Source organism: Opisthocomus hoazin, chromosome 7, assembly GCF_030867145.1.
Source record: "Opisthocomus hoazin isolate bOpiHoa1 chromosome 7, bOpiHoa1.hap1, whole genome shotgun sequence".
Lineage (NCBI taxonomy): Eukaryota > Metazoa > Chordata > Aves > Opisthocomiformes > Opisthocomidae > Opisthocomus > Opisthocomus hoazin.
In genome coordinates this window covers 50,336,016-50,356,121 of record NC_134420.1, presented here as the reverse complement: position 1 = coordinate 50,356,121, position 20,106 = coordinate 50,336,016, and the positions used below count along the sequence as shown (strand labels likewise).

General features: G+C 48.1%; 1 protein-coding gene and 1 long non-coding RNA gene across 18 annotated transcripts in view; one reads left to right on the top strand and one right to left on the bottom strand.

The window, feature by feature from the left end:
* The window catches only part of NRXN3 (neurexin 3), a 1,053,133-nt gene that overhangs the window by 369,308 nt on the left and 663,719 nt on the right, over window positions 1-20,106 (bottom strand). For 5 of the 16 annotated variants that reach the window (XM_009939379.2, XM_075425788.1, XM_075425784.1 and 2 more), the window contains exon 1: window positions 16,856-17,806. The exons of the other annotated variants lie outside the window; for them this stretch is intronic. In XM_009939379.2, the coding sequence (XP_009937681.2) occupies window positions 16,856-17,099 (244 nt within the window). In that variant the 5' untranslated portion in view covers window positions 17,100-17,806. Of the gene's footprint in view, window positions 1-16,855; window positions 17,807-20,106 lie in introns of those variants that run through there. 16 annotated transcript variants of the gene reach the window in all.
* The window catches only part of LOC142361894 (uncharacterized), an 88,935-nt gene continuing 86,147 nt past the window's right edge, over window positions 17,319-20,106 (top strand). For both annotated transcript variants that reach the window (XR_012764501.1, XR_012764500.1), the window contains exon 1: window positions 17,319-17,572. This is a non-coding gene — a long non-coding RNA (uncharacterized LOC142361894). The remainder of the gene's footprint in view (window positions 17,573-20,106) is intronic.

Below are 20,106 nucleotides of genomic sequence, written 5' to 3'. Positions count from 1 at the left end.
AGGGAGAAATAACAGCAACTATTTTGGGAGCCTTCTAAATGGATTAATGCTCATGTAACCCAGGCTTTCAGAATGGTTCTAATGGCAAAGATGTGCATTTTTGTTTGCATTTGTGTCCAAATCTTTTTATGACTAGCATTGGTCGAGAATTTTCCACTGAAGGGTAATTCATCAGAAGTAAACTATTTATAAGAACAGTTCTATATTTGGTTTTAAACAAGATTAGGCATTTAATAATAAGGCTTCAAGTTTCATTAAAAACATGCTTTGTTTACAAAGCTTAATAAATAAATACTTAATGAAGATATAAAATGTCAAAGATTGAAACTCCTGTAATGATATTGTTATACCCATGAAAGTCAAAGGATATAAATGAGCAAGGTTTGCCTTTAATAGACCAACCAGTACAGAATGATAAACTGCAAAACTTAAGGAATACAAACACTATTCAGATCTAAAAGAGTAACAGCAGCTTTCAAAGCTACATGCAGGTTTAGACTAACAGCTCTGAATTTAACATTGTTAGCTAATAAATTAGTCAATTTGAGGGAACAGGTTAGTTCTACCTGTAGATCTGTGGGGAGTGGTACTAGCAAAAGGAGAGGTAATATGCTCTCTCCCTCATTGGAACAGAGAGAGAACTAATTATTGTCTACAGGACGTGAAGGAGTTCACAGGCAGCAGGATGTAAGAAGAAATACAACATACCATAAATCAATATTGCGATACTGAGCCCTTGATTTTCAGAGTCTAACAGAGTTACAAATTTTAGTTTCTAAGATCCTCCTTTGAAACTGTTTTGAAGGACTCCCTTGAGGATCAGGGCTGATGGTTTAGAGTGGTTATTTGTGAAAAATGTTCTCCCGCTGTTAACTGGATGTTTCTATTTACTGAATGTTGGGGTGAGTTCACCGTGGTACATGGCAGGTTTCTGGTCTCACCAGTTCAAGTTCCATGAGGGCTTTTGCACCACTGGATGACTTTGCCGCATCGGTCCATATTCGCGACCACACGTGTTAAATCCAAAGCTTTGCATGGTTTTATTATGAGTGATATTTTAATACGGTGACTATAGAAACCAGGCCATCGATGGCTTGGTTTCTGGAATGAATTTTGCTTCTGGTTAAGAATTTAGTAAGGTTATTCCAGAGTTAGTCTGAGGGCTACAGGCACTTTAGGGAAGGAATGAATTGTGGGAAAACATATTTTAATGATGTTATTTTTTCCTGTGGAAGTTTAATGGTTTTCTGTTTAAGTTCCTCCATGTGGTTTCAAGTCATAGACAAGTATATACAATGGATGCACTTGTGCACAGAAGAAACAGTTGTATTATCACTATTTTTGCATCAGGTGCTTGGATGCTTTACAGAAAAATATGATCTATCTATCTCCCTTGAGTAGTAGGTGTTGAAAGAAGATAGTTCAATCAACCCTCTCTGAATTCCTTGGAATATCCATGTCAACATGGCTCCATCCTTCTAACACCCACCCTTCAGATATTTACAAGCATTTATTAGGTCCCCTCGCAGCCTTCCCTTCTTCAGGCTGAACAAGCCCAGCTCCCTCAGCCTTTCCTCACAAGGAGAGATGCTCCAGTCCCCTCATCATCCTTGTAGCCCTCCGCTGGACTCTCTCCAGTAGCTCTTCATCTTTCTTGAACTGGAAAGCCCAGAACCGGACAGAGTACTCCAGATGAGGCCTCACTAGGGCAGAGTAGAGGGGAAGGAGAACCTCCCTCAACCTGCTGGCCACACTCCTCCTAATGCATCCCAGGATCCCATTGGCCTTCTTGGCAGCCAGGACACACTGCTGGCTCATGGTTAACTTGTCATCCACCAGGACACCCAGGTCCCTCTCTGCAGAGCTGCTCTCCAGCAGGTCCACCCCAAGCCTGTACTGATGCATGGGGTTGTTCCTCCCCATGTGCAGGACCCTGCAATTGCCTGTGTTGAACCTCATCAGGTTCCTCTCCACCCAACTCTCCAGCCTGTCCAGGTCTCGCTGAATGGCAGCACAGCCTTCTGGTGTATCCACCACTCCTCCCAGTTTGGTGTCATCAGCAAACATTTCTGGCAGCATTTAGCATGGCTGAGGTTGTTTTTATAACACACAAATGCACACAAATCCAGCTTTTCTGCAAAGCAACACATAGTCTCTCTCTCTCTTACACACACACGCATCATATTTCCTATCCTTAGAACTCCCTGATGCAGGTCACTATTGGGAAGAGAGAGAGGTATGGCTGCCACATGCACAGATTTTGCCAGAGATGTTTTATTCTTCTACTTGGAAATTCTGTCTGAGGAAGCTGGAGTGGTGTATACATGTGTCTGGCATATCTAGACACCCAGTTTTCCACTGTTCATGCCCAGGTCAACACTATAATGCATGTGCAATGAGTCAAATGTTCCAGGAGGACCCAATGCACATGCACTGTCCCAGAAATCTGCCCACACACAGTAAATCATAAGTATTTGAGACACACTAGACTCAGGGTACATGCACGGATTAATCGAGATGGTCAACATTTCTTGGTAGTGTCAGACTAATTATGCATGTGCCTCCTACCCCTGCGCACGTATCTATTCAAGGAAATCCTAGACAGAAACATCGCCTTGCCACTAAGTAAAAGCAATGTGAACGATGCAGTGGACAGGGCGTCACCAGTGCCAGGTTGTATTGCCAGGTTTCACTCTGTGCATGGCTGCATTCAGATAGCCTAAACTCTATTAACCTCTAAGCCTATTGATTAGGCACCCTGATGGCCAGGAGTGAAGTGACAGAAAGCAGCAAACCTAGGGACTTCAGCAGAACTCGGCTGTTTAAATGTGGCAACACTTTCTGACTCGGCAAACTGCTTTCCCTCTCCATGTCCCATTTTCACTTCTCAGAACAAGAAATATAAAAACTGTTTTCTTGTCCTCTTATCAGTGCTGTGATGCTCTAAGAAGCTACAGAAAATGCTTTGAGATAGCAATGTAAAAATAGCTAAGCAAAAAGTTAGCATAAGAAACCGAGTTATTAAAAAAGAATGGCATGTGAAATTATTATATCTAGGATAAAACTGCAATGAGTCTCCTTCTCAGTTCTTTACAGCATAAGGTGATCCTCATTTGTGAGGTCAAGGAAAAAAAACAGAACCCTCCCTCGGGATATACAATTAAACATATCAAAGAGGTTATTTGCGTCCATCTGTAGCATCTGGCACTGGCCACGGCCAGAGACAGAATACCAGACCAGATGGACCAATGTGTATGGCAATTCTTATCATCTTGTGTGATTAATTTCTTCCTTTGGGTTGGATATGTCTCTTCTAATTGCGTATCAACATCTAACCAAAATTGGTGCTGACATATCATTGATTGTACTGTGAGTTTATCTGCAGCTCAGCATTCCGGGAGTTTAGTCCCTCGCTTACCTCAACTCTACTGCAGGATTTCTTTATCAGTGCATTTCCACATTCACTCATACATTTTCCAAGCCTTGCCCTCAGAGATCACTGACAGAATCCATGACTCAACTGTAATTTGAACCAAGAATCTTTTTTAATTCCTGAATCTTTGCTACTGAAAGACTGTAGCCTACAAAAGACTGTAGACTATAAGACTCCAAATGATTTTCTTATAGCTACAGTCCTGTCTGTGAATTTATAGACCATAGGTTTGCATGGCAGGATCCTAAAACCTTCCCACACATTCTTTTAGAATGATTGCACTGTTTTTCTGTGATTCATTCCAAGACAAGCAGAGATAGCAAAGATAACAGAAATCTCATTTTTAGAAGAGCCACCCACTGCATTTCTGGGTTTTTTGGTATGAGGGTCATATAAGCCATAATGACTATTGAATTTTACAATTTTACCAATATTTTATAAATAATTAGAAACCATTAGCATTGCACCATAAAATGATGACGTTGCATTGTCATACCACTTCAGGGACTCTCTGTTGACATATTTTAAACTTCTTGATTAACTAAGACTTCTGTAAACACAATTGAGTTCAGCTACACGAAGGCCAGGGACCAAACAGAAAATCCAGAAAGGTTATAGAAAAGGGTTGCTGTAGGATAGTCATTCAGGCTGTGAAATGGGATAAAAAAAGCCCCGACGAGTGCTGAGGGAGCTGGCAGATGTCATTGCTGAGCCACTCTCCATCATCTTTGAGAGGTCCTGGAGGACAGGAGAGGTGCCCGAGGACTGGAGAAAGGCCAATGTCACTCCAGTCTTCAAAAAGGGCAAGAAGGAGGACCCAGGAAACTACAGGCCGGTCAGCCTCACCTCCACCCCGGGAAAGGTGATGGAGCAGCTTATCCTGGAGGTCATCATCAAGCAAGTGGAGGAAAAGAAGGTTATCAAGAGTAGTCAGCATGGATTCATCAAGGGGAAATCATGCCTGACCAATCTGATAGCTTTCTATGACGGCATGACTGGCTGGGTAGACGAAGGGAGAGCCGTGGATGTTGTCTACCTCGACTTCAGCAAGGCTTTCGACACAGTCTCCCATAATATCCTCCTAGGGAAGCTCAGGAAGTATGCGCTGGATGAGTGGTCGGTGCAGTGGATAGAGAACTGGCTGAATGGCAGAACTCAGAGGGTTGTCATCAGCGGCGCTGAGTCTAGTTGGAAGCCGGTAACTAGTGGTGTCCCTCAGGGGTCAGTACTGGGCCCAGTCTTGTTTAACTTCTTCACCAATGACCTGGATGAAGAGTTAGAATGTACCCTCAGCAAGTTTGCTGATGACACCAAACTGGGAGGTGTGGTAGACACACCGGAAGGCTTTGCTGCCATTCAGCGTGACCTGGACAGGCTGGAAAGTTGGGCAGAGAGGAACCTGATGAGGTTCAACACAGGCAATTGCAGGGTCCTGCACCTGGGGAGGAACAACCCCATGCACCAGTACAGGCTTGGGGTGGACCTGCTGGAGAGCAGCTCTGCGGAGAGGGACCTGGGTGTGCTGGTGGATGACAGGTTGACCATGAGCCAGCAGTGTGCCCTGGCTGCCAAGAAGGCCAATGGCATCCTGGGGTGCATTAGGAAGAGTGTGACCAGTAGGTCGAGGGAGGTTCTCCTTCCCCTCTACACTGCCCTGGTGAGGCCCCATCTGGAGCACTCTGTCCGGTTCTGGGCTCCCCAGTTCAAGAAAGATGAAGAGCTACTGGAGAGAGTCCAGCGGAGGGCTACAAGGATGGTGAGGGGACTGGAACATCTCTGCTACGAGGAGAGGCTGAGGGAGCTGGGCTTGTTTAGCCTGAGGAAGAGAAAGCTGCGAGGGGACCTAATAAATGCTTACAAATATCTGAAGGGTGGGTGTCAGGAGGATGGGGCTAAACTCTTTTCAGTGGTGCCCAGCGACAGGACAAGGGGCAATGGGCACAAAATGAAGCACAGGAAGTTCCGTCTGAACATGAGGAAGAACTTCTTCCCTCTGAGGGTGACGGAGCACTGGAACAGGCTGCCCAGGGAGGTTGTGGAGTCTCCTTCTCTCGAGATATTGAAGACCCACCTGGACAAGGTCCTCTGCGGCCTGCTGTAGGTGACCCTGCTTCAGCGGGAGGGTTGGACTAGATGACCCACAGAGGTCCCTTCCAACCTCAAACATTCTGTGATTCTGTGAAAAAGAAACAAAGAGCGCCTGCAGATATGACTGCTTTGTCGTTACTCAGTATTTAGAGGGAAAGAGTCTCCACACGCAGCCCCCAGCCCTTTCTTGAATCTGAACTCACCTTCCCTATGGACACGAATTAAGCATAATCCTAAAACTCAGCAGAAACGTAAAAACCAGATACTGCTTCTGAAAAGAAGCAAGTTTCCCTGAGGAGAAATACTACACGTATCCCTATGTACACATGCAGGGGTGCCCTCACAAAAATGCCCACTGTTCAGACACTGCATTTGAACAAACTGCTCCCCTTTGTTCCCTTTAGTGCGAGGGGGGAGCGCAGTCAGGGCAAGCACACACCCTGTGGCACTGCTGCAGACTGCCGTACAGCCCAGCCTTCACCTGGGCCTGTCCCAGTGACCTGCTTAGTAATACAAATGAAGCGCTGCATAGCTCTTACCATGCTGCGCAGAAGCAGAATCCACCCTTTCTCCTTCTACAGAAAATATTTTTTTTAAAAGTGCCTTGACTTTTTAGACCTGTAGGTAATAATCTAAATGTATCAATGTCTAGTTCTAGACATTGGCAGTAAGACTTCCAAAAACACAGGCAATGGTATAAAAAAAATAAGTTAAACGGGCATTTCAGTCCTCACAGCAACTGGATTTGTAAAAACATATGGAATACTTTGAAGTCTAGGTCCAAGGTCAAAAAAGGCATGTGGCTGAAAGACCACTGTACATTGAACATCAGTAGCATGGGGCTCTGGTGGGCAAGCTGCCGACCCTACAGCCTTCCACAGAGCAGCCTGAACCTCCTCGGTTCAGATCAAGAGGAGTCAACAGGGCAATCTTGCTGCTGAGCTCTCATATACCTTCTTCCTTTCCTGTTTCTTTAGAGTATTTCCTCCTCCAGCTTCAAATTGTCCATGTCTTTTGTTGAGAACTACTTGGATCTTTAATGGCTCTTCTGATAATCCTTGCCTCCTTTACTTCTGATTAAAGAGAAAGAAAGAATGGGAATTGTACCCTTGACTGATTTACACTTCAGCTTAATTTCTGTCTTCCTCCTCTTCTCTCCATCAGTTCTTCTTTCCCTTGCTAGCTAAAATCACTTTGATAATTTTGTTCACAATTTTTGGTAAAATGAATTGATTGAGCAGTTGCAAACAAAATCTAACTCGTGACAGAAGCAGAAGACAGTGAACAGGGACACTGAAAGTAGAGGCTGGGTTGATGCGGTCAGCTCTTTGGGTCACTAGTGTAAGAAATCCCCCCAGAGTTCTGGAACCAGAAAAGAGGAATGCATATCCATAATGCTCCTTGAAGCAGTAAATGAAACTGTCACCAGCAGCAGAGAATCACTTGCTCCCAGAAAGAAATGACTGAAAAAGCCCCACTGCATCTAACCACACAGCCCAGGCATTGCCCATTTTTCTGACAGTGTATTCTTGGGACGAGGATCAATATTTCTTTGTAGAACTGGCTACACGGGAAGGTACCAACCCTTCTCAGGGTATTACAAGGATGAATTCCGAGGACTTCATGCAAAGACAGTACCAGGAGCCATAGCACTGTGATGGTCCCTAAATTCAAAGGACCAAACATCCTGGCTGAAGTTCAACAATATCTTTCCAGTATGTTCGGAAAGAACACTAACAATACGGTGGGTTTTTTCCTATCAGATGGATTATGTCAGGATCTAAAGAGATTTTAAATACTCATCACATTTCTGCACTACTGCATAGGGAAACTGAAACACCTGGCAATACATGATGTACCCCTAAAATTCACCATCCTGCATGCCAAGGTAAGCCAGTGGCAGAGCTAGGGAAAAATTCTGGTGGTTCTTGCCCTCAGTTCTGCTCAGTGCTGCTTCTGAGGAAAAATCTTTTCAGTATCACTCACTGCCAAGTGGGATTTGGCTTCACTGACATCAATGGCAAAAGTTCTTACCAAGGAATCCACAAAGGGTTCAGGTTTTCACCATTTCAGTAGATCAGCTATCAAGTATTATTTAGTCCAGCAGGGAGGCTGCTTATCGTGCCAGTGTATATTTTCCGAATGACTGGGCCAGCAAAAGTAGTCTGAGTCTATGGCTTGTTAAGTAGAAACCAACCTGTCTGGATAACAATTACCTGAAATGAAATAAGCTTAGATACACACTATTGGCATTCACCTGAGCAGAATTTGCCACCCTGATCTTCAGTTACAAGACATATCCTTTTTTCCTAAGCTAATACATATTGATTCCGGAGGACAGGCACCCCCACCACCTTACTCTGTTCCAGTACTACTACTGCAAGCCTGGTGTGCTCATAGTGCCTAGTGTCAGAAAAGCAAGTCACCAGGTAAAGGGATCCTTGCAGGGCACAGACACTTTTCTCCATATTCTCCATAGAAAAAGAAGTTTAAAAAGAAGATAGTAAGAATTCTCCGCTGTTTCTCTTCTTCAAGCCTGTATAAAGTGCTGAATACATTTCTCAAGGAAAATTAATTTCTTTGCCTTTTCCTTGCCTCTAATGAACTGCCTCTGAATGCATGAGGGCACAGGAAGGAGAGCAGACTCGGTGGTGAGATAATAAAAAGTGAAAAGGCATTCAAAGTCACCAGTATCTTGCAAACTTACACTGACGGAAATATGCTGGACTGCAGACAGGGGAGCAAGATCAGAGAAACCTGGAATAGCTTTGGCATTCATTACTTAACTACAAAGAAAAGATGACATTGGGGGAGCAGGGAGTTCTCCTGCAATCCTACAGAGAGGTTATGGAAGCAGATATCTAGATGAAGGCCACCAGCATACCTAAACACTGCACTCAGTGGACATCAGTGAATGACAACTCTTCTGTGAAAACCCAGGACATCATAATCATCAGCAGAATAATCAGAAAGTGAAAAAAGCATATGATTGGCTACCATTAGACAATTAAAACAAGAAGAACAAACAGAGGAAAGAGAAAAATATCAAGTTTTACCTACTGTTTCCACTTTCACCTCACCAGGTACTAAAAGACCCAAAGCGCTTGTAGGTCAGAAAAACGCGTCTATAGAACTGCAAGCTCCGATAGTCTTTGGGGTGCAACTGTCTCAGATGATCACCATAACTCAGGGAAGTTACAAAAGATGAAGTACAAGGAAAGTTAGAGCTTTTAATCTAATAAACACAGGAATTCATAACTGTTCAACCAAACAGTAAGAATCTTTCCACAGTAGACAGCCAAAGACCTCAGCAGAAGGTCTTTTGCTATGTCCAGGCAGCATAGTAACTGAACCAAAATGAATCAAGCCTTTTTTTCCACTTCTTTTCTTGTCTTTGAAAACACTTGCATTTCTTCAACAATTTCAGGTCAATTCTTATTTTAGCCAAACATGTTTTCTTGCCCTGTACAAGGCAGGCAGATCTCAAACCATCTTGCAACATTCTCTAGCACATGCTTAAGAAGCCAGATTTCCTGCTTGACAAAATGAGCAGTGTTGAAAGTTTCCGATTTTAATAAAACGCTGGTAGATTTGGCTTCTCTAAAGCCATATTTATGTATGCTCTGTAGGTGAGATAAGGAGAAACTTGGTTAATGACCAGCGTGCTTGATACATGGTTGTCTACTGTGTGCTCTCTCCCTTAACCACTCCATGACTGCCTCCCCAACATTATTTGGCAACTTTCCGTACTCTGCTGCTTTGCCCTCATAATATGGTTGGAAGCCTTCACCAACAGTGGAAGACATTTGTGCACTGAAACTTCTGGTAGCTGAAACAGAAAACCTGCAGAACCAGCTAGATAGGAACATTTCCAGATATCATCTCTGTAACATCTCCAGTGGCTGGGGTCATGAAGCAAACCAGCTGGAGCAGGAGCAGTAGGCTGCTGGAACTGCAGGATCCAGCCACGACAGGGAGTCAGGAAAACACTCACTGGGCAACGCAGCAGATGAGCAAGGAACCAAAAGGTTCACAAACACGTCCAGTTGATGTCATCCAGCATGATGCTAAAGAACAAACTGTTGGAAAAAAACAAACTTCACCTCCTCTCCCCTTTCAATCATTTGATCTACTTGATGGAGTGCTTCTGAATTTGTTCTAAATTCAAAACAACATTCCAAGGACAGCGTAGAGATGGATTTAGTCTACAGTTATTACATGGAGCCTGGCCTGTTGAATAAACAGGCGAGTCAGCCTGATAGTGCTCTTTTCCTGAGCCCTCTAGAAAACAAAGTTTTCCCTGATTCTTTTCCATGTCATATCCACAGAAGTGAAGCGTCTTTTTTTTAGCAACATCTTATGTCTTTCTGATTCATTCACCTTGTCCCTTGAGCTTCTGCAGACAGACTATATAGACTATATAGACTGTGAAGTATTTTCCATCCTCCTCTTCTCCACCATGAAGAATGCAAAGAGATGAAAGGTGCAAAACTAAGAGATGGTGAAGTAAACTGGATCAATCTAGTAATGTCCTTTATCAGCCTGCTATTCATGCTTAGCAACCACTACAGCTCACACCAACTTCATTTTCATTTTAATACACCATACAGAAAAGCAGCCTAAATATATGTCCTCAGATCTAAAGCATATAATCTGTAAACTACAGGAACAGGCAGATCATTTCCATTAGTTTCTTATGTAGCAAAAACCACAATATACACCCAAAGCATGTAATTATATTCAAATTCTAAAAGACAGTGTCGGAAGTACTTTAAATTCATAGTTTGGGGGAAAGTCACTCAGGAGTATAAGTAGTTATGTTTTAATGTGCAAAAACAACATGCGCGCACACACACACAGAGCAAAGAGAAGTAATTTGTGAGAGTGGCGAGGGATCTGCGGCAAATTGCAGGCCTCCAGCTCTGGCGGCTGCCTGGAATTCCGCACAGCCGGCACTCTGGCCAAAATGCTCTCCTGCTCCTTTGGAAACACCAGCTCTGGCATATGGCACTGGAGCCTGTTCAGGCTTGAGAGCCATGAGGGAAAACGCTACTGGGATCTATGTCCAGAATTTGAAGGTGCCTTGCTTGTCCTTCAAGCAGAGATTGAAGCAGGCTGCTCTCTTAAGTTTCTCCAAATTCTAAAGCCGAAGAGGACTATTGGGATTTCACACACTACTATGGCTCCCTGCCAGGGATCTCAAAGCACACAGGTACACCAGGACTGCTCACCTCATCTAGGAGATAAATGGTTTTCTCTTAATTTTACAGATGAAGGAAACAAGTCAGAGAGAAAGGTAATGTTTCACCAAGGTCATACAACGAATTGGAGCCACTGGTCAACAGTGTGTCATCTTGTGTGCAGAGGTTACAATGAAGACATAAAAAACACTTTTTCTCTTTAGTGCAAGCGATCTATCACAGTTATCAAAGCCCACCAGAAATGCAAAATGAAAAGACGTCTGCCAACCTGCACAAGACCCTCATTCCAGGCACCTACACAGCCAGCCAGGCTTCTTAAGTAACAGCACATGGAAATGAAGAAAATATGGTTATCCTGTGTACTTCCCAGACAAAATTTCTGTTCCTTGCACTTACAAGCTCCAGCTGTTTATTCAGTTACCTTCTGTACGGCAAAACGTGGAACTTTCCCACATCCAGCTGGAGACTATCAAGTTCTTTTCCATATTCTCACCTCGGATGACCTAGGTATGTTTTCCTGCTTCTAGTGAGACCTGTGTAAAGAATCTGGAGCTTCCAACAGCACTGTATGTAACAACCCAGTGACTATCATAACATTGTTCAAGCATGTACTTTCATGCCATGGCAAAAGGATAGAAAGCAAAAAAAAACCACAAACCAAAAACAACATGGAAAACTGGCCAGTTTAAGAAAAATGTCTTCCTTTTTTAAAATGCAGAAATATTATAAAAAGTACCGTTCTCATTCTACGTGTTCCACTGCCTAGCTGCTGTCACGTATCCCAGTATTCTTTACAACTTCAATGCCTATACAAAGCATGCAGCAGGATCCCTCATCTGTCTTTAAAATGCAGTCACCTCTGCATTAGAATGTGGCAGTTGCTTGACAAGTCAGGGCTATATTATCCAAAAGCAAAAAATGATAAAGAGAAGAAACCTCTCTCCAGTCTAAATTGCAAAGGAAATATAAGGAGGAAGAAAGCCCTGATCTAATTCTGACTCAGGGCTATCATTCCCACTTTTTTGCACAATGTGCTATGAGATACTGAGCAAGCACAAGGTAGCTATTAGAAGAAGGTTTTTTTAAACACGTCTTAAGAGACTGCACCTTCAGCAGCATGGGTCTAAGCAATGTTTCAAAGGGCAAAGAGACATGTATCAAACCAGAATGACAAGGTTCAACAATAACATAGGTTTCTCATGTTCCAGATCTTGCAAGATCACGGGGATCTCCCAAGATCAAGTACCAGGCGAACAGACTTCAGCTTCAATTTTACGGTACAGTGCAAGCTATTCCAAGTCGGGAACAGTTAATACTGAGCACTCCATAGGACAGCAGAATGAGAGGTCAAAGCACCTCATCAGAAACTGTTTCATACAAAAATTTGCAAATAGTACGTCAAAAAGTAACCTTGCTTTACGGAAACTGCCTTTGCATATACCAATAATTTTTCTGTGTTCAGCTAAACGCTGTGCTTTCTCGGAGGAGCTACAGAGACTCAGCGCAGGGGGGCAAAGCTCAGCTATGATCACTTAAGACTACGGGGGATTAGTGAGTTTGGATGCTTAGATGTCTGGATAGCCACCCTGAGACAATTTAAACAGACCTCGCCTTTCTTTAAAAACATAAGTCATTGTTAACGTCTCTGAAGAAGTGAATGTAAACATTCAGGCACACAGAATCGCTAGCCTTTTAAAAAAAATTAGGCTTCATTGTTGATAGAGACTAGAGGCAAGCCACAGAAAGTAGACAGACTTCTAGCTTTTCACCTTTGCAGAACTTAACTGCAACCCTAATTTCAGCTCTGAATGAAGTTAATTTTACTGGATCACTGACTGCTCTATATAGGATGATTTTTTCCCTTTTGTTAAAGATAACAACCCTTGCTCAAAGTAATCTCCCGATGATGGAGGAACAGGGAGGGTCCTGCTTGGTACTGGGGAACGGTCAGTGCCAAGGACTGGGAATTGCTTCCCTATTTTACAGAAAAGGCATGACTGCAGTAACAAAGACACTTGAGAGGAGGAACAGGTCACCCTGGAAGAGCAGCAAGGAGTAGCAAATGCATATTAGAAAGAGGGTACACTGTCACAGCTGTGTGTGGCAAGCTTCGACAATGGCTTGCAAAATACCTGCCTGTTTCATGGAAAGACTCTCTTGATTTGTCCAAACATTTGTTCTCATTTGCTAATTTTAAAAAAGCTGTAAGAGATGGAAATGCTTCACATAAACAACAGGATTACTAAGAACTGACTAAGGCCTGAGAGTTACACCTACAAGATCTGGTGACTGTTCACTGCCAGTCCTCGTGACAAGCCTTCTTCACTTTTTGCTGTGACTTGTGCAACAGCCTAAGCAAGCCTAGTCCCCACAAAGCGAAAACCCCCAGGCCCACACTGCTCCCATAGCTTCCACTGCACAGCAGTAGTCAGCAGCCTGGGGCAACCTGCACGAGGCATCACACATTGCCTCTGCGCACCGCTGCTCCCCACCCATTAAGGAGGGCCAGAGAAGAAACTGAAAAATAGAGAAACCAAATTAATTAATTCATCTCTCAGAAAAAAACACACACAAATCTCTTCATTTTATCTGTCAGCTGAAGGCATACATTATTCATCAACTGAGGCGATGAAGACACGGAAAGGGGCTGTGAAGCCACTGCTGCAGGCTCCGGCAAAGCAGCTGACCCAGCAGGGTGCTAAATAGCTAAAGGGAAGCACATGAGGACTTTCAACAAACACAGCCCCAACTTTGTTCCCCGGTTGGATTTTTTTCCTCCCTCTGTCCCACAAGTCCTTAGTGAAACAAAGAGGAATCATGGCTTTCCCTTCCTATTTCTTGGGGAGAAGGACTCTGCCAGTTTAGGAAGGTCCTCACATGGAAAAAAGATTTCTTCTGACTTGATGAAGTCCTCTGCCTGGCCAGGCTTCCTCCCCAGCTGACAGGGAGGTAAACCTCTTACAAAGATTTTCTCCTTGAGAAGATACGCTGTGCCAAGTTCTACATTTGCAGGTTGCAGCTCAACTCCTGGAAAGCACCGGCTCAGTGGTTTCAGAATTAACTCTTGTAACACCAGCACTGTAACGACTGCCAGATCTGGGCCCAGTCCTGTTCAAGTTAAGCCACAGGAAGGTTTTCCACTGATTTTAAAGGAGCACTGAGCACAGACTCCAAACAAGTGTTCGCTGCTTGAAAGACATTTACCTTTCCTCTGTTCTAGATACTAATCTACTTCTTCAAACAGACTGAAATCTACTAGGATGCACAAGAAAAAAGCAAAATACAGTTAGATACAAAACTAAGCCACTATGGTCACATCACTGCAGGACTGGGTGGCAACATGGCAGGGTGACCACAGTCCCGACCTGATTCCATCCAAAACCAGTACGAAAGTAGCCACTGATTATGGCAGTAGTCAGAGTGAATTTTTTATTTCCTCCTAGCAAAGAAAAAAAACCAAAATCCCAGGAAACACAGGGAGTGCACAGTCTCCCTGGGATCTGACTCCTCAACACTGTCATGGATCCAAATTCCAAGGGCCTCTGTCGTACAACAGTAAAAGAAAACACAATAAACCATGCGTGTGTTTACAAGACCAGCTGTCTTTGTAGTCTCTTCTTCCTCCCTCTCTGCCCCTCACCCCCACACTCATGGCCAAAGGGGGTTTCCATGCAAGCTTTGCTACACGACATGATTAGAAATGGAAAAAAAAAATTCTTATGCTGGTTTATGTACTCGCCTGAGCTCCCTGAGCTCTCCATCTCCCTTGATTCCTTACTGCAATGAGGACACAGAAAAAATGCCTGCCTCACACTGAAGTTGATAACAGCTTTTGCTCAGGGCTCTTAAACAAGGCTTTGCTGGCCTTTCAGGGCAGATAGAAAAATCATCGAGGAGAAAAGAACTATCATTTCTTGACCAGGAAACAGAACGTGGACTCTCCCGCAGACTACTGCCTGCCTTTTGCATCAAGGCTAACCACCATCACATTTTCCGACATCCTTGTCTCCTTTCCTCACAAGTGACCTATGAGCCAGACTTGGCTATCCCCTTCCATCGTAGGACCACTCAGCTAGAAAAGCATGTCTGCGCAGGGCCAGAAGAAGAAGAACGGGTGTCAGAAATAAGGGAGAGGATGAGTTGGAAGGAGAGGGAAAGGGAGGGGAGAGCTCTGGGACAGCTGGTTGAAATATCGCATGACATGGCTGCAGTAGGCGCTAGGAGGATGTGCTAGCAGGGCTGTGTCGGGGTTACAGAGATATCGGGATCTGGAATGTCACGGCTAAGCAGTTGGATGACCAGTAGAGCAGTCCAAAGACTTCAAACAGCACAGCGAGGGATGGACCTCCAGCTACAGCTATAGGCACACTGGCAGAGTTGTAGAAGGAACTCAGCACTGCAGGTCTAAGCTGAGGCGCGTTGGGGAGGGAACGGGCTCAGGAACAAAGCCAGGAGGCAGATGCTGCGGGTCACAACTGAGCACCAGCAGAGCAGGGCTGCGCTAGCAGGAGGTGCTTTGGCAGAGCTACTGGAGGGTGTGGGAAGAGGGTGGCTGGGAGCACTGCAGGGCAGGTTGCGGGTGCTCTGGCAGAGCAGGAGGGGGGAGCCCGGGATGCTGCAGAACAGCACCATGCTGCAGAGGCAAGGACTCAGGTCCAAAACAGCACTGGGCAAAGTGGGTCGAGCTGGACGTGCACGGCCAGTTCTGCAGACACAAGTGGCAGCACCCTGTCAGCTTAGCAATCTCCTACTTCTACCCCAAAGCTCACATCCACCCCAAAAAAGCAAGAGAAACACGTTCAGGCTCCACGCAGGAAAGGAACCAGTGCCATGCTAGACATCAAGACCATCTGTTAAGCACCACACATATGAAACTTGGTTACGGGTTATTAATCATTAGCAGCTGGAGCCCCGTTGTTAGCAGCAATACTCAGGGACCTTGTTGAGATAGTCCCCATCACGCTAAAGTGTGGGATATGAGGGATCGGCCAGTCCCTATCCCAAAGGGTTTCCAACAGGAATAGCTAAAGGAGAAGAAAGCTGGGAGGGAGGAGAAGGACAGAGCTGGGTACAACGGCAAAGATTTTAGTCGTCTTTCCAGTATATCACTATTTCTACCTAAAAGGTGGCAAAGCAAAGCTGCTGCGGGATTCACACCTTGGCCAGACCTGAGCCTGACCTGCAGCCCTGCAGGGAAAGGGCCAGGCCCTAGCTTGCCTCTCACCCTTGGCTGACATGGCTGAAGGCAGAAGCCAAGGGACACAGGGAGAGGTGAAAGCGGAGGTGAGGGTGGGCCCCCACGTCAGCCAGGCCTGGGCCAACTCCTCTCGGGGCGAGCAGGCTCAGGAGAGACGGGCAGAGGCAGTGCTGGTCCAGCTGCTGAGCACTGCTCAGCATTTCAGCGGCAGGATGCCGGCGGGCCCCCCCCCCCCCCCCCCCCCCCCCCCCCCCCCCCCCCCCCCCGTCCCTTGCTGCCGGAGTGGAAACCCGCTCCCCATTACTTCCTGCCCCCAGGTTTCCCGGGAAGCCGCTGCCGGGCACCGAGCAGGGGTAAGGAGCCCTCGCCGTTCCGTTCGTACGCCCCGAGCCACCCGACAACTTCACCAAGGGAGGCTGCGAGGGAGCGGGCAGGGCAGGGCAGGGCACGGGAGAATCCGGGGGCGGCTCCCCCGCAGCGGGGCACCCGGGCAGACCGCGGGCCCTGCGGGGAAGACTCGCTGCTGCAAGACCACGTCAACCGCTCCGATTACGCCAGGGCCGGGAGCCGGTGAGGTGGCGATCCCCTCCCGGAGGAGCTCCCGGCCCCAGCGGGATGGGAGCCGGTGCCCCTCCACCCGACCCGACGGGTTCGGCGCTGCCGCCCGGCACGGAGCGGCCCGAGCCCGCCCCGGTACCCCACCCCCCACCCCCTCCCGCTGGACCACGCTGCCCGGGGAAGCTGGCTCTGGAAGCGGCCCGTCCTTAGCCCTGGGCTGCGCTCAGGAAGGGAAGGAGGGTTAATGGGGAGGGGAGCGGAAATATGAGGGGCCAGGAGGACCCCCTGCCCCGGAGTCCCAGCCGTCGCCCCTGTTCCCTCTCTGCTGCTCCAGCTGCTCTGCGAAAAGGTTAGAAAGAAACGAGAGCGGGAACCCACCGTGTCCTCCTCGGAGGGAGACAGGGGAGCGGTAGATAGAGATAGGCACAGAGTGGTGCTTGCTGCCGTGGAAGTGATGCTCATACTGAGCCTGAGATACTGACGAGGAAGAGGAGGCAGAAGAAGCCACGTTAGAGGAACTCCACACAGAGCTGACGATACATCCCCAAAAGAGGGAGCACATCCACAGGGTCCAGGCAGGGCGGCGTCCCGGGCAAACGCTGGGGTCTATTCTCAGGTGCATGGTCAAGGCACAGGGCACCTACAGACGGGCAGTCTGAATTCCAGCCGGGGAGAAAGGACGAGGTTCATGATGCCAGGGGACCCATGCTAGCAGCAAGCAGAGTCGCTTCCGAGGCTCTGGGGCGGGCGCGCGTGTTCGAGAGGCAGAGAGACGGTTTGTGCCTGTGCGAGGGAGCGTGTGCGAGGAGGGGAGGGAGGGGAAGGGGGAGGTTAGTAACCGCACGGAAGAACAAGACGCGGCGTTTCCCAGGGTTGGATCTACTGTGCCGGGAGCCCCGAGGCCGCCCCGAGCCTCCGGGAGGGCGCTGGAAAGCCGCACATGTCAGCGCGGGGGTCCCGGAGCCTCCACCGGTCAGGTTCCTCCAGGATCACGGGGTCCTTGAGGACTTATCCCTGCCTGCGACCCCCGTCTCTCACTAAGCTGAGAGGGACTATCGAAAACGAAAAAGAAGAAAAAAAAGCCAAAGACCCCAGGTAAATTTTTGATTTCTTTCTTTTTTTTTTTTTTAATCCCAATTCCAGGGGGTTTCTGTTGCTTCTCCACTCGCAAGCGTTGCAGTGCAGAGCTGCTAGGCACACGCACACAGAGGTCGGGATTGTTATCCTCCGTCCGCCGGATCCAGGCGACGGAGGGCTCAAGCCGATTAACCCCGCGCAGCCAGGCAAGGCAACGCCAAGTCTTTCCAGGCAGGCGGGCGGGCGGGCGGGGAGGCGAGGCGGGAGGGCGGGAGGGCCGGGTGGCGCGGAGAGGCGCGGGTCCGGCGGAGCGGGGCGCTGAGCCGGGGGCGGGATGCTGGCGGCCGGCGCGCCAAGTGCGGGCAACTCGGCGGCGCAGGTGAAGCGCAGCCGGGGCGACGGCTCCACGAATGGGAGAGCCGTATGCAAATATACCGGTCGCGGCGAGCCAATGAGGGAGGCGGCAGCTCTCCGCAGAGGGACTGGCTGGCTCCGGGGGGAGGCGGGGCCGGAGGGCGGCACCGCCCCCGCCATTCATACGCCAGTGCCTTACACACGCGTTCGGTGCCTGCGGGGGGTCCCGGCCCCGGCCCGGTCCCGACGCGGCCCCCGGGGCGAGGAGGGGGTGGGGGGGCCGGGACCGGGCCGGTGGCGCTGTCAGCAGCGGGGAGCACTCCGGCCCTCCAGAACTGTTCGCACGGGAGTTCCCAACGCTGCCCTGGCGGAGCGGAGCCCCCCGCCCCGCCCCGGGGAACCGGTGCCCGGCATCCGCCCCGCCCGTCCGCGCCCACGGGCGGGGGCCAGGCCGCGCCGCCTGCCCGCCCCGATCGGCCCCCGGGAGAACGCGCCTGCCCCGTCAGCGCGGGGACGGGACGGGCCGTGCCCGCCGCCCTCCGGCACCTCCTCCCGCGGGCGCGGGGCCGGAGCAGCGGCGGGGCCGAAGCCCGGCGGCCCTCGCAGCCGGTGCTCGGCCCTCCGCGATGCCCCGGGGACGCGCTTCGCTACCGCCCCGTCCCAGCGCTCGCCCGGCGGCCGCAGCTGCGCGGGAGCCAAGCGAGAACCAGGCACGACGGCACCCGTCGGAACTCCAGACTGCTTTTATAGGTTTGTTTTGGTTTTTTAACGCTCCCGCAGCAACAGGCTGAGTCCAAACAGGTATATTTGCACTTAATCCTCGGAGAGTGAGGACTGCAGCCAGAGTTTGCAGCCCATTAATTAATAAATAAATGCGGTAGCAGCATCGAGTAATTTATTGCCTATCAATTTGCATGGTAAAACCCCCGGGCCACACTGGGGAAGCCAGGTACAGACGGTGAACTGACTTACGCCAGATCACTCCGGGAGTCAATCGGGAGCTGCGGAAAAGGAGCCAGCCGGCCCCAGGACTCGCCTTGCACTGCGCTGCTTTCCCTCTCCTCCTTTTATTCATTCAAACGGGAATAAATTGCTTATGAATGTAAGTTTCCTTGTCCATCCCCCCACCCCCCCGATCTATGCTTGTAGGTGTGCACGCATGCGCCTCAGAAACCTGCTTGACTCATTTCGTATTTCCCTAACGCAGAGATGCAATGGTTTTGGTCATTGGTCTCAATTTGGTACAACACGTCAGTAACTTGTAATGGATCAGCCCAAGCTGCACACCTAGTACTTCTAGCTGAGCTTGATATGCTTGTAATTTATTTTCCAGTAACTTACGTTACAGTTTAAGAGATCTAAATCAGGGGCTAAAGCAGTCAGAAATACTTGAGTGTTTTGCTGGGTTTAATCAATGCTTGCAGATGGTAAAGCTGGAAAGCGAGAATATTACTTTCAAATTAATCCAACACCTGCCACCTAAGAATCTCACAGCGCTTTAAAATCTTTTATTAATGAAGCCATTCAACAGCTTTAGGTATTACTTTGCCATTCTAAAGATAAGGAAACAGAGGCTCAGAGGCATTGAGCCAGCGAGTGATTGCTAGACATGGGAACTGAACAGAACAGACACCAAGATTCTCCAGCCTGACCAGTGTGTGCTGTTAGTATAAATGTTTGACTGATCTGGTGGCCATTTGTTAGCCTTAAAGTGTGAATATCAGCCTTCCTCACAATGGGGCCCACAGCTGGAGACAGAGGTAAGCAACCCGTGGTGCAGATGCCTGCTGGCTGGCAGATTTGCAGTGCCATGAACAGGGCACAGAGCAGTTTTATCTGTGCAAGACAACTGTTCCCAGCCCTGAGTTTTGCTGAGGAAACTGGAGTTGCTGCCGTGTATGTAGTGGGATACCCAGAAGGATCCTGTCCTCAAGAGGAAGCTGCCCCCTGCTCCTAACTATACTTGGGAGAAGAGGGGGAATATAATCTGGCACATCACTCTTGAAGAGCTGCCGACCCATGAGGACGTTGCTGGCACCCACCTTGAATCCCTCGCCACAGAAGTCCTGACTTTCACCCAGTCCACAGACAAAGTACTCTGAAATATTTATTATGTAGTTAAACCGTAGGAAGCTTGATTTAGGGAAACGGGGGAAGGATGTGTATTAACTACACATCACTGAATAGCTTATTTGTAA